The sequence below is a fragment of the Copadichromis virginalis genome, linkage group LG4, assembly GCF_057382275.1.
Source record: "Copadichromis virginalis isolate Kocher_CV1m ecotype Utaka linkage group LG4, C_Virginalis_male_GT1.1, whole genome shotgun sequence".
Lineage (NCBI taxonomy): Eukaryota > Metazoa > Chordata > Actinopteri > Cichliformes > Cichlidae > Copadichromis > Copadichromis virginalis.
The window spans coordinates 10,474,070-10,488,559 of NC_140621.1; the positions used below are offsets into that span (position 1 = coordinate 10,474,070).

A 14,490-nucleotide genomic window follows, 5' to 3' on the forward strand; every position below is an offset into this window, starting at 1 on the left:
AATCTCGCATATGAATTCTCTGCAGATGGACTGTTCTTGTCAACAGCATCCCCGCAGCCTTCCTGGCCATTTCCTTTTGGATGGACCAGTGTGGGCAGAGTTTGGATGCTTCAATGCTTTGCAGCAGATATCCTGCTGTGTCTGGCACGGATGAGACCATGCTTGTGTGGGCAGTTTGGACCATATGTTACATAAAAACTGTGTGAAAGTCCTAATCTCCAGCAAAGCATTACGCAATGACTTTGCCAAAAGGGGCACCAGTCTGTCTGTCTCTGAAGGATGGTAATGGAAGGAAATCTTTTTTCCCATAACACCAGCATTAACCAGAAATGATGCCTTTTTCAGATTTTGATATACATTCTGACAGTTATTGATATCTGATGCCGGTACATTTATTCTCCATGCACAATAATCCTGTTTTCTGCGTCACAGCGTGGATGAAAGGTCAGAGTGGTGCAACCGGAAATGCCTAAGAGTTTATATTCATTGCTTTAGATCAACTATCAGAAGACAGATGACATCATTTGTATTTTAAAATAGTTTTTTGCACATTTCAATAAAAGCCCAAGAGTATGCAAATTATTGGTTGTGTGTGTCTTTGCGAACAACATGCATGTAGAGTTGTTCGTGGCTTGTTTTGATTGTGTCATGTTGGGAAATCTGCCCACAGGTGTTATTATTACTACTGTAGAACACATTTATAGAAACTGAACGCAACCATTACAACAATTAGTGAACATGGAGGCTTGGACAAACATTTTACAGGAGGAACACCCTGCACATGGAAGAGTAGGAGCGGTAAGTATGTTTGGAGCAGACAGCAGAGTATACTGAACTTCAGGAGAAGGTAGAGGATGGGTGCAGGACATATGGCTTTTCTATCTCTTTAAAGCTGCAATGCAGAGGATTAGGTCTAAGACCAATCAGAAATTGTGGCTAAATAAAGTGTCGGGATGTCAAATTATCCAGCGCTGATTACACTGTGATACAGAATAATGTGCAAAAGTCTTTAGCCTCATGTCTTTACACTTCAACATAGCCTGATCTCTGAACTCTTTCTTGACAAGCAGTCTTCAGAAATACTTCTCCACAGTTTTTCTCAGCCTTCTCTCCCTGTTTCACTTCTTTAAGATTAGTTTCTTGGCCACCCTTCCACTGAGACCATTTCTGTTGAAGCTTCCGTGAATATGGACCAACCAATGTGTTAGTTTTTTGCTGGACACACTGCACACCTGCTGAGATCTTTTTGGGAATCACCTTGTTGGTACAAAAATACTAAACTTTATCTGCCATCTTTAAGATTTTTTTAAAAATAGATTCAACTAAAGGAATTTGAGCAGAATATGTGTTTTTTTTTTTTTCAAACAGACTACTTGTAACAAAGTGCCTTGAGATAACATTTAAAACTGGTTCTTTGCTAAGTTGTCTGTTATGTGTCGACACAACTGGTTCACCGCTTTTTATGCTTCACTTATTCATAAGTAAGCGTTAAATGTCTTAAAAAAAACAAAGAAACTAACTTTTAAAAATGCTCTCACATGAGAAATGAATGTGCCAAAGCAAAAGAGAAAAACTTTAATCCCGTGTCGCTGTCTGTGGTGCTGATTTAGGCTCTAACAGGCCTCTTCACACATCAGCTGAAAAACTGCCAGCTCCAATCTAAAACTGTCTTTCAGGAAATTAAATCAAAACAGCAATTAGGGCACCACTACAGCCAGTGTGTGGTCGTAGCCTGCTGGGCTGGATTCTGTGGAAGAGTGTTTGGATATTCCTCCATTCATCCCGGAGAGAAGAGCGTCTCTGTCGCGCGTAGGAGGAGGGGCGAAAGGGAATCCCAAGAAGGGGCTACAAATATCGCGTTGCTGCGGTGCCATAAGTAACCGCTTCACCCGAGAAGAGAGAGGGTGGAGGAACGACGGGTGGGTGAAAGAAACGAACAAGAGTTTTACTTAATGTGTGTGTTTTGTTTTTTTGGAGGGGACGTGCGCGCGCTCTCAGACACGAGGTGATGTTGACCGAACCGGACAGGCTCCTCCGCCGCGAATAAGCGGCAGTGACACCCTGACCGAGGGGCTGGGGCACGACGCGCGTCCGTACCACCGTGCAGTTATGTGTAAAATAATCGAGTGTTTGTTTTCCCCCCTCGCCGAGCCTTGAACGCGCTGTCCTTTGTGGCCACACGTGGAGATGAGCTCACGTTTTCTTCGTGGAGATTGTCGTGAAGTGACCGAAGTACTTCAGTGTTTGGATCGGCAGATCGCACATGGACGTTGAGTTCTCCGGGCCTTCGAGTCGCTCAGCTGGGCAGCATCAAAGCGCACGGACCACTGGGAAAATGTCAAGGATGCTCCTAGAAGGAGCCGCTGAGAGAGCGGCGTGATACTCAGCCGAGGAGACAGAGGACGCCGATCACAAGTGCAGCTTAGAGAATAACGGTCGCTGATTTTAAGGGGCTTTTTTTAAAAAAAAAAAAATAAAAACAATGGGACCTCTTGGCACGTTTTCGTGGGCTTCTTCGACGTGACACCGGACACACAGGAACTCTGTTGCTGCTGCTGTTGTTGTGTTGGTGTTGTGCAGTTCGGGCGTGAAGTGGAAGTAGCATCCTCACTGGGTCACAACCCAGATTAGTGTAAGGTGACAGAATTGTTTTAGTGAAGGGGAATCCCGACCGAGAGCCACACGGCTCGTCACTGCACCATGGATGACTCGGGGATAATACGGCGGCGGAGGCTGCAGGTGAGCTGGTCTGGGCTGGAATCCGATTTTTGTGTTAAATCCATCCTCTTCCAGTTGTAGAAACACAGTCATACATGATTACTACGTTCAGACAGACTTTATTTTTACTTTTTGGTCAGACTCTGTCATTGAAGCCGAATGCAGTAGCTATACTTTTCCAGCAGACACTGCAAATGTTTATCACTAAAAGTGAAAAGTTAACACATGTGTTTCATAAACCCAGCACTCATCATTAACCTGTAAATAAAGTTGTTGGGGTTTTTTTTAGCCATTATAGATGAATTGTTGCACTTTAACTTATTATTGGTGGGCCTTATATTAAACATGGTTGAAGTTTCAATCAATGAAGTCAGCCTTGGCTGAAAGTAATCTGTGTGAGCCAAACAATCGAGCTTCAGAGTGCTCTAGATGCTGGCTTACAGACAGTTTTTTCTGCTCCTGGCTCTGTATGATATCAAAGAATGGGGACATCCCTAATATGGGCATGTTGGGATTGGAGAAGCCCCACCCTCTTGCTATTCAAACGTTCTCCTGCAGCTTGTTTCAGACAGAGGATGAACTGAGGGGTACAAGGAACTGATGTTTATTTTGAATTGTGAATCATGCACAGCTACTCTAGCAGAGACAATGAATGGAAAAAAAAAACATGTTGTTGGTAGGCCCTTCCACAATGGATGGATCCACATGTTTGATCTGGCACAGATTTTACTCTGGATGCCCGTCCTGATGTGACTTACCCATTTATCCCAGCTTGGGACCAGCACTGAGAGTGCACTGGCTTGTAATGCCTTGAGGCTGGATTTGTGTCTCCTACTAGTCCCAAACTGAGAATCTTCTCTGTGTTGGGCGATTATGTTAACAAAATGAACAACACTGTAACAAAAGTCTTGTTCCTCAACCTCTGATTTTTTATTCATCAAAGGTTGTGGAAATAATATTCTTTTTAAACTTTGCATTTTAAGGCAATCAGAAGAACAAAAACTGTGTTAAACTGTGTTACATTGTGTAAAAGTTGCCTTTCACTTCCTGTCAGTCAGCTGATTTAATTATCCTTGTATTGTTCTGGTTCTCATTACTGTAGTTCTTTAAGATAAACCTTCATAAAGTTTACAACAAAAATCAGTTATTTCTCCATCTGTCCTGCTGGAGACTCGCAGCGTGCCTCTGGTGTTGAACATAGTAGCTCCACTACACTCAAACATATATATTTTTCATCATTCGTATCATATACGTGTCATATTTTAATAGTAGCTTTTCTGTTGTATAGTCAGTTAACATCCTCCTGTGAAGCTCATGTCAGGATCACACTCATGTACTTTTTAAAAGTCTCTTTAATGAGATGTTGTAATGAATGGCCACTCATGCATACTGATCTGCTGTGCTCAAATGACTGCGTTCATCCATTATGAAGCAGCCTGCTTAACCACAGGTCATACCCCCCCCCCTCCACACACACACACACCCCACAATCTTTGTTTGATTCAGTCAAGTGAACTGTGGAGAGATGAGCCTACAGGCCAGGCAGACTGCAGCCAGCCTCCTGTGGGGCTTCTGTGCACGCTAGTGTGATTATGCAGTCTGTGCATTTCATTTCTCTCATTCATTCGGTTCATATTCTGCCAGTTTCGTTTACCAAGACGAAGGATTGTAAGCACGCACTCTGAGCTCCTTGAAGCCAAATTGACCTTCGACTCTGTGAAAAAGAAAAAGAAAGGGAGTGGGTATAAGGGAATGAGGGGAGGATTAGTGGTGAGGTGTCCCGATGGTTTCATGTCTCATCATCCCCACTGCTCAGCTCACTGCTCTGCTGCTGTGATGTATGACACGAGCTGTAAGGGAATTAATCATCATAGAGTCACACTCGCAAAGTCCCTGGCATTTTATAGATGGAGGCAGGCCAGCTGATTGATTTAGTGTTTGTATATGTGAGGGAGGGTAGTGTGGTAGTGTGGTAGAGGGAGGGACAACGTAGACTTCTAGTTTAATATGCACATTTGGGCTATTTGCACGAGTTTTATTCTCTAATGTGTGTGTGTTTCTGAAATTGTGCGTTGACATGTGATTGGCTCTGTATGTCCTAATCAGCGGCTTTGTCAGTCCCCTGGGTCTCATCATCCCAGCCGTCACTCGCTCCCTCTTTCACACACAGACACACACAATCATTCTCTCAGCACCATATGGTGACACGCCCCACTCCCCTGCAGTTGCAGTCAGGGGTCACACCCGTGATGCATCGCTTCAACACGGCAAACATGAAAAAAACCCACGATCTTTGCTCCTCGTTATGCTGGCTCCTCTCTGACACTACAACCTCCAATAGGCTTGCTGGCAAACACGCAGAAGATATGTCAAAAAAAGCCTGGTTCATCAGAGATGTGTGAAATAGCTACAAAACAAACTGAAATTTGTAATTTCCACATTTTTTGGTTTGTTTGTTTGAAGGAATAGTAACTATAATCATTCCACAACTACAGTACAGAACAACGTTTTGCAGTACTCACGGCTTAACTGAAATGAATGTTTTTGATGATGTTGAACTGGTTGAACTGGTTTTCTCACTCCTCCTTTGCAGCTGTTTCCTGTGTAAAATATCTGTGTTGCATGACTTGATCAAACGATACTTTAGCAATCATTAAGAAGAAGCTAGGCTGCCATTGTACCAACGTTGCCATGTTCAAGAAACCAGAATAAGATGACAAGCACCCATTAGAAGACGATCACACTGTGGTCATAAAGGTCAGCAAGTAGACTGTGGTAATTAAAAAGTGCTTAGCTGGTACTAATTGTTCTATTGTGCAGTTTTTGGTGAGCCCAAACCGTGGCCTGAGTTTCCTGTTTGAAGCTGACAGGAGCGGCACTCAGTGTGGTTTTTGCTGCTGCTCTAGCTCATTCGCTTCAAGGCTTGCCTACATACCTTGGTTCTACTGAATCATAATTTGTGATACTATTGTCTTCCTATCAGCTTGAAGTAATCCGTCCATTCTCCTCTGACCCCTGACATCAACAAGAAAACTGCTGCTAAAGAGATATTTTCTCTTTCTCAGACCATCCTCTATAAACCCTACAGATGGTTGTGTGGGAAAATCCCAGTAGATCAGCAGCTTTTGGAATACTCAGACCATCCCCTGAAGTGGTTAACACATTCGGTTGGCAAGTGAAAGGTTGCTGGTTCAATTCCAGCCAGATCTACAAATCCCCTTTGGGGTTGTGTCAGAAAGGGCATCTGGTGTAAAACTGCCAAATGAAACATGTTGAGCTACTCTCTGTGGTGACCCCATCTGACAAGGGGAGCAACCGAAAGCACTTTCTTCTACTTCTCCTTTACATATATCACAATGTTACACCCCTACAATACGTTTTTCTTAGACCAGCTTCTTACACTATCATATAACCCTAATGTAAAAAACAAACAAACAATATATTTAATATCTTTTTTTTACATGTCATTTTTTATTCAGTCTTGTTGTTTTCACAAATCACCAGACCATCTTTTCTTATGCTTGGCATGCCTCGTCCTCAGCCGCTCTGCCTTTTTGTCAGCCTCATATCTGTGAGTCAGTCACTGCTGTAGACAATGGCAGGTCCAGGCACTGTCTCCTAGCAGCATGACATCCCTTGATTGATCCCTGTTGTTCCTCCCCTGCCCGGCTCACCACCATTTTTCTTTGCAGTGTCTACAAAATGATTGAACTTGCTGGCGCATCCCCACCGAGCAGCAATGTGCTTTACAGGCATGCGGCTCAACTAATGCCATTTCATTATCACTGAGGCCTTTAAAAAAATTGTAGTGCAGCCAATATGACTTGAAGGACACTACAGCAAAGGCATATTTTATGGCTGAGTTACATGAGCAGCCAGTGTGTGTACCAGGAGACAAAATTCACTGGCCTTTCAAGTCTTTGTTGTTTACTGCCTGCATCAGGATGCTCGCCCCTGACTGGCTGTAGCTTAATGAAACAGCAGCATCCAACATAATTTAAAAAAGAACACAAATTTGAACATCCCTGCACATTTTAGCCCTGAGCTGTGAAAAACACAGAGAAATTTAAAAAACAACAATAAAACAGGCCTGGACTGTGAATGCAGGTTCTCTGCAGGTTAGATATTAAACAGCCCAGCATTAATCTAAATGCAAAATGATTGTGCATAAACCACAGTTATTACAAGACAGTGGCACAATTGCCCTGCATCTAAATATTCATAGATACAAAGTCCTGAAACACAGACTCCCATACTGTCTTGTCAACTGTGTGACATCCTGGGACTAAAGGGGATCAGACAGTCATTCATAAGCTCAAACTTCCCTTTCGTTCCCTAGAGGACGCACCCAAACCTGGATAATAACAGTGTAGTTGCTCCTGTTTGAGAAGCCAGCAAATACAGCACAGGATTGTGTAGCTTTCTAATCTGTGATTGGTGAGCATGACATGTTTGTGACAGAGCCTCCCATCTGTTGTCAGTCACTGCTCACCACCGCCAGACTTCATTAGCGGGACTCGGGGAGCGTTTAGTTTGAACATCAGCCTCGGACGGTGGCTTTTAAATCAGCCTCTGACGTAGAAAACGCAACCATGCAATGAGCAGTAAGCCTTGCATCAAACTAATTATGCCACAGGAGAATTAAGGCACAGGCTTCAGATCGGAGTGAGGATCATGTTTCCTTAACAACATATTATCTTCTGGAAATGCTGCAGTTAGGAGTCACAGGTCGATTTCGGAGCATAGTGGTGCGCTTGTGTTCTGGCACACTGGTCACTGATGAAGCAGAGACTGGAATTAGGAAGTCAATTCATCACCTTGTAACCTTTTAACAGATTAAAATGGAATTGAGGATTAAGAAGGGAATTCAGGTAGATACGATGTGACAGCAATGCCTAAGAATTACAGAATGTAAGTGAAGGTGACAAAGAACTATTTGATTGGATTTTCTGAGGTTAATAAAGGCCGTTTCATTCAAAGATTGAATAATTATCATCTACAGACCTGCAGATTCACTCCACAGTTTGGACTCCCAGGTATAATTCTGAAAAGCAGCAAAAGATATTCATGGTGCCAGTTTTTTTCTCTCAGACATGAATAGATGGCTGTACTTTGTTTAGTGTGCCAGCTGGTTCTTTTTGTCTAGGCATGCCTGAACAAAAGAGGTGTTCAGGTGCTCCTCTGTTACATTTGGACTTTATTCTTGTTGCTGCTAAACTATTTCTGCTTCTTTAGCAGACGTCCCTACTATCCACAAATAGTTCAAGCGAATTTGCAACATTTTGGTGATTTGCTGCAGTGAATGTCACTGAGAACACTGAGGTCATACGTTGTTGAATGGTTCGTTAATTAATTCGTTCTCAGCTATTCTGAGCACGTGTTTGTTTGAAACATTTTGAAAATAAAACTCTTAGCCTGTGCATGTTACATCTCGTCCTGTTTGAGGATTTATATTTTCTGCAAGATGGTGGTCTGATCTGGCCTAGTCAGTCACAGCTGCTACCTAGATCATTGTTACCTGATTGTTTTGGGGTCTTGGACTGACATTTCAAGATGTCACTTTGAGAAAGTGTGATTCATTGATTTATCTTAAGTGAAAATCAAGAGATTTAGGGGCTATTCTGCTCTTAGGCATGCCATCACCAGCTCTGCAAATTTGGCTCAGTTAGCGCACTAAGCTAACATGTCTATTTGTCTGTTTGCCTATTTGAGTCATTCATAATGTAGTAATTTAGAATATATGATTAACCTTTGGGACTGAACTAAAGCATGCTTGTAACAATTCTTCATCAGGTAAATCATCTTTCAAATCTGCCTTCCATGCATGCAGTATAATATCAGATGATTCTTTGCAGTTACTTACAAATAAATCATATAAAGGGACCCCTTCCCTCTAAGATGTGAAAAACTTTAAGGTGAAATCTTCTAAGGTAGCTGGAGAGGAAAGTTTTAGACGGCTTGGCTAATATAAAATTTTGGAGATGAAGATATTTTAAATAATGGTTTTCATTACTGCCGTTGTAGTTGTTTGAATTACTCACCTCAAAGTTGAAATATTTTGACCTTAGTACCCACTTACTGTTACTATAGGTTATTTCTTTACTATAGGTTAGTTGTCACTACAAGTCACTGAATTCCATTGACATCCAGGCGCCCTGCTCACTATAGCAATACTGTTCTCCCCTGTGTCGACGCCCGTTAACATGCTAACAGTGATAATGCTAACAGGCTGATGTTTAGCAAGTGAAACGTTTAATATGTTAAGCTGCATCTAAACTGGAAGCGACCTGCTTTTCACACGAAGTGAAGCTACCAAACAATCTTTTGCAGGCATTATAGATTCTGGTTGCCTAGGCACCCTGTAATGTATTTACTATCAGCCATATGTCAGTCAACAGTATTATTCAGTATATTGGTAGTCACTTCACCAGGTAGCTAAGAAAAGTTCATTTCATGCCTCACATGCTTCATGCTGCTGGGGTGTGAAGTTGCAGAACGTTCATTAATGTCCATCCGTTTTATTCCCTCCCAGTATGGACAAAGCCTTAATTGTTTTAGCTTAGCGCATTAGCATGCTAAATTCTGCTCAGTTTAAATTTTGACCTGATGCTGTTACTATATGAAAGACAAGTGATTAGAATTGATGAGGGCTCACCAAGTCATTCAAATCCATCCAGAAAATTTTCACAAAAATTGAAGGTGATATTTTATCTTAGAATAAAAAAGCAGACCTAAATAGTGAGATTAGCATCTACGTTGCCACTTTGAATCTCCAGGGAAAAGGTATTACACTGGTGGACCCTGGACTCAGCTTCACTGTCACTAAAATACAGCACCTTGCAGCTTGTAAAGAGTTTTTATGTGGTCATTTCCTCTGGATTAAATTGCTACTCTGCAGCAACATTAGATGTCAAGTGTAGTTAGGGCTTCTCTGTATAGGTAACCCCCCACATCGCAGATGTTCTTCATGCCTTTTGCTCTTGTAAGTCATCTCTCTTTTCATCTGACAACTCAGGGTCAATTAGCCTGATCAATGAAGGACAAAGTGAAAAAGGGATCAATGAGCTGAATATTTAGTCGGATTTGTTAACGTGTAAACCCTCGGGACATTCTGTCGAACAGCCGTGCAGCCTGCATCGTGCGTCTGATCCTGAGATGAGGAGAGGACCAGTTTAGTGCTCTCTGTTTAACTAAGAGTTTTCCATTTGGCTTGACAATTATCATCTGTGTCATAGGCTTAACCTTGTGAATAGTGGCAGGGGCTCTCAGGCAGCAGCAATGTAAAAATGTGTTCTGGCATATATCAGTAGGAGCAGGTCTGCACATCCCCATCCATTCGTTCAACCTTTATTTGAAGGTTAACTCAATAATTACATTGACTGTGGTCAGCAGGTGGTCAATTTTATGCTAACAGCACCTTAACAACTTTACCCTGTGTGTGACAGGAGCATGTGTGAAGCTGCTAATGCATTAATTGCATCCATTTCCAAACACTGAGTAGTATCTCATATCTGACTCTCAAGCACCATATCTTGTATGACGCACACAAAGACACACAGAGCTGAAGGCCAGAAGACTCCAAGATAAGGTTGCAAGCATAAAAGCATGTTTCCCCACGGTACCATCCACCTCTCACCCACCTCTCCGCCGCTTGTTTAAACTCTCCGTCTCCTCTCTGTCCTCCTCTAGTTTCATGTGAAGGGTTTGTAAAGATCCAGGCTGTGCTGGTGTGAGATCTGCTTATGCTCATGCTGGGTTTTTTTTTTTTGTGTGTGGTGCAGTTGGTGTCTGCTGCTGTCTCAGCCCAGTGTTCCTGTCCATCTGGACCTGGGAGGTGGGGGGTGGAGGGTGGGATGGAGCAGTTGCCATAGTTTCAGAAAATAGCAGGAGTAGTTTGAAAACAAAGGCAAAAATTAACTGTGAAACATGCACACACAAAATGAAATGAATCGGGATAAGGTGATGAACTAATTGTTATCAAACTTCTCCAGGACCAGAGCTTTATTATACTCAGGATATAGAAACCGATGTGAACCCCTACCACAATAACAAGCCATATTTCTGAACAAGCTCAAAAGGTGCGCCTGCTACTGTGCTCATGTGATGTTTTATTTATGCTCTCCCCAAATTTCGTAATATCTCATAAGAAAGAGTATGTTTCTATTTTCTGTACCTGATCTCTCTTTTTGTCCTTTTCTTTGTGTTTCTACCAGAAGGATTTGCCACTGCCTCGCAAAAACAGCAGGTGAGTGTTACCTTTGTTTAACCCTTCCTTTCTTCTCTCTATCCTCTCTCTCTACCACCCATCCACTCCCTGGGGAAAGCACAATCTTCTTCATGGACAAAAAAACAATCATACCAAGCTGTGGTACATCTTGTTTATCAAAGCCTCTCTTCCCGAGCGTACATGAGGCTGGGAAGCTCTCTGGGATCACAAGCATGCTTTTCACATTCTGTCTGAAAGCTATGAGGATGCTTCAGTAGTGCTTAGGGTGTGGAGTGTGGATTTCTTGTGTGAAAGAGGAGGATGAGGTCTCCTGAAGTAATGCTGGAGTGTGTGGAAGCCTTATTAGGCCAGTTGGGAGCTCCCGGCGCTGTCCATGGTGCTGAAAGCCATGCCGCATTCTCCAACTTATTCCAAATTGTCAAATTTTTGCTATCTGCATAAAGTAGGTACATTTATTAAGTATTTGGTTGAAATATTATACTGTTTAATGGACTACAGTTAAAGAGCCAAAGATTTTCATTCAAGGGTGGTTTACCAGTGACGAGTGACCTGTTTGAGAAAACGGTCACTGGAGACACAAATTACTTTTGGGCTTGCGTCAGGAAGGGTATCCGATGTAAAGGTCTGGCAAATCAAATATGCAGGGCTACCTGCTGTGGCAAACCCCTGTGAGAAGGGAGCAGCTCAAAGTTGTTATGTGACAGAAACATAAAAAAAAAATAGTTAATGCAAGTTTAAGCATTGTGCTGATGATTTTTTTTCCGGACAGGTCCTGTCACGGCGGGGTGCACCGATGTGTGCGGAAACAGGACCCAAAAGCAGATGATGACGAGGAATAGTAATGATTAACAGAAAAGTGAACCTTTATTGCGATGACGGCAGGAAATGAACCAAGAGACCAAAGCAAACAGGCAAAACACTAAGAAACAAAACACTGAGCTGGCAAAACACTAAGAAACAAAACACTAAAGGTACTAAGACCAAAAACTATAACTATGACCGAGGTGGAAAATAAACAGGCTAAGACTATGACTATGACTGTAACTCTGGTGAGAATAAACAGACGAACTGACAATGGCATGAAGAAAACAAAAGGCTTAAATACAGACATGAGGTGATCAGGGGAAGTGGCGACACATGGGGGAAAACAGCTGACAGACATAAACCTAATGACAGGACCAGGAGAGGAAAGCTAAATACAATGAACAAAGAACACATGACATTGTCAGAATAAAACAGAAAATGACAACACAACTTAACAGACCTAATACGTGATGAAATAAATAGAAAACCCCAAAACATAGAAAACCCAGGAACAATAACTGCCTAAACTAAAGGCAAATAGGAAATAACACAAACTAATAACATATCAAAAAATACAAAGAAAACTCAGAGTGCTGGGTCGGAGACCCAGCCTGTGACAGGTCCAGACTACCCTTTCCTTGTGAGAAGTGTGGAGTAGTCTCCACACTTTTTGAAGGTTCAAAGTTTTTCTTGATTCATTGGCTTCTTTTTCACACACTGTCAGTCCAGTTCTTGTATCTGACCATTTTTAGGAGATTTTAGAAGAAGTTTGTTAAGTCACTAATAAACATCACAGACAATTTAGCAGATAATCTATTTTAAAGCCATTTTGTCACAACTTGTCATAAAAGCACATAATTTGTTTCTATTTCTTTCTTAGTTGAATATATAAAATATGCTGAAGATAACACAGCTCTGCAGGCATAAAATAGTATTTCTGCACCAGCAAGCTGGTTCCCAAAATGCTAATAGCCAAGAACTTTCCATATCCAAGCATGGGATGCAGTGTGTCCTTAAAAAAATCTGAGGAAACTGGACAAATAGAGTGGAAAAGAAGTGACAGGCCAAAAAAACTAAACGAATAGTGTCTGGAAGTCATGTCCTTAAGAAATAGGAACAAATCTAGCACAGGACTGGAGAGATACTTCAGTTGATCCATCTTCTGTTCAATGAAGCATCATCAGAAATGATCCTAGTATAAAGGTAGAATGGCTGTCAAAAGCCATTTTTAAGAAAGGAAAATAGGAAGAAAGGGCTTAGACTTGGCAAATTACACAACAACTGGATGGAAAATCAGTGACAGCTGGTCTGATGAATCCACATTTGGTTAAAATCATTGTCAGTATATACAGAGGAAGTCAGGATGATAGAGGCTCCGTCATGGTTTGGGGCTGCATTTCAGTAAGTTGTGTTGGAAGATCTTCTCAAAACTGATGAAATTTTGAATGGAGAAAAGTGATGAAAAATGATCCAACATGCAGCACCATTAGTGTCTGATTGGCAACAGCTTCATCTTTCAGTATGACAGTGATCCCAAACACACACTGCCAATACAGTAAAAGCATACTTAGACAGAGAAACACCAAGAGCACAAAACACAACACAATCAGTCACTGGACCATCCAACTGTATTTGTGTTGTTGGTGCTTTTTAGTGTATTTTTGATTAATTTAAGTGTCTGATAGATAACATAGCTTGCTTTCCCAGTAGCAGACATATTTGGGCCTGTGGTGAATGTTTACGTGGGCAAGCCAGAAAGTCATGAGTCATGCTTGACACACAGCAAGGCAGGTTCTGGGTGGGGCAGATTTGGCCCAAATGTCACAACATACTTGACATCTGTCCCTCGTATTGTAAGCGGGCAGCTGAGTTGCGGCAGCCAGACTCAAGCTGAGTCAACACCATCAGTCAAGGCCATATGTGGCTCATAGAAAACTGCAGATGTGGGTCACATTTTTGCCAAGAGTCTGTCCAAGAAGTCTGTGTTTCGGTTTTGCTGAATAAAATTCTGGTTTGTAATTTTTTTGTATTACATAAATAATTAGAAGGTGTTCGTGTCTGTATAGCACACCTGTGCATTTTTATGTGTGTCTTACTGAAGTTTGTACTAGCTGATGAGTTAGCAGGCTAGCTTTAACTAAAAACCAAAACAAAGAGAAATAGAAAACTATAAATCTTTAAAATGAGAAACCACAAACCAGTGGGTGCTATCACCGTGGTTACATCATCTTTTATGTATTGTCGCACTGACCTGTCAACAGTCTCTTGTGCCCACTCCCATCTACACTCAAGCCATCCCAAGTCACCATGGGTAATCACACATGAAATGATGGCAGGGATCTGTTTGTTTCCAGACCATTTTCTTCAACCATCTCATCTTTTCCACCTCCTCTCCCTTATTTTACCATCTGAATTCAGTCTGTCACTGTCTCCTCTGCATCACATCCCATTTGCCTCTGCAGGACACCACCAACCCACTATGTATTATAGATGAGCTCACTGGAGTTGGCTTCAAATTCAATCTGCCTACTGCAACCATTCATGGGTAAACACAGCCATTGATAGTTTGTGTGTGTGTATGCACGTCTGGCATACTACATCAACATTAGCTCCGCTTTTTGATCCCATTCAAATTGTTTTTTTACTTATGTAACTGTCCACATGTCCTTGTCCTTTGGTCATTTCTTTAGTCGCTGCTGAGATAAATTAACCTGCCTGTACTCTCCTTCCTTCATTCATGG

The 14,490-nt window shown here is 42.0% G+C and overlaps 1 protein-coding gene across 2 annotated transcripts in view; it reads left to right on the forward strand.

Annotated features, from left to right (window-relative positions):
- The first annotated feature begins 1,802 nt into the window (after positions 1–1,802).
- LOC146710830 (microtubule-associated serine/threonine-protein kinase 1-like) overlaps positions 1,803–14,490 on the forward strand; it is a 53,772-nt gene continuing 41,084 nt past the window's right edge. The window contains exons 1-2 of one of the 2 annotated variants that reach the window (XM_085453465.1): positions 1,803–2,739; positions 10,932–10,963. In XM_085453465.1, the coding sequence (XP_085309591.1) occupies positions 2,701–2,739; positions 10,932–10,963 (71 nt within the window). In that variant the 5' untranslated portion in view covers positions 1,803–2,700. The remainder of the gene's footprint in view (positions 2,740–10,931; positions 10,964–14,490) is intronic. The other variant, XM_085453466.1, reaches the window with a different exon arrangement.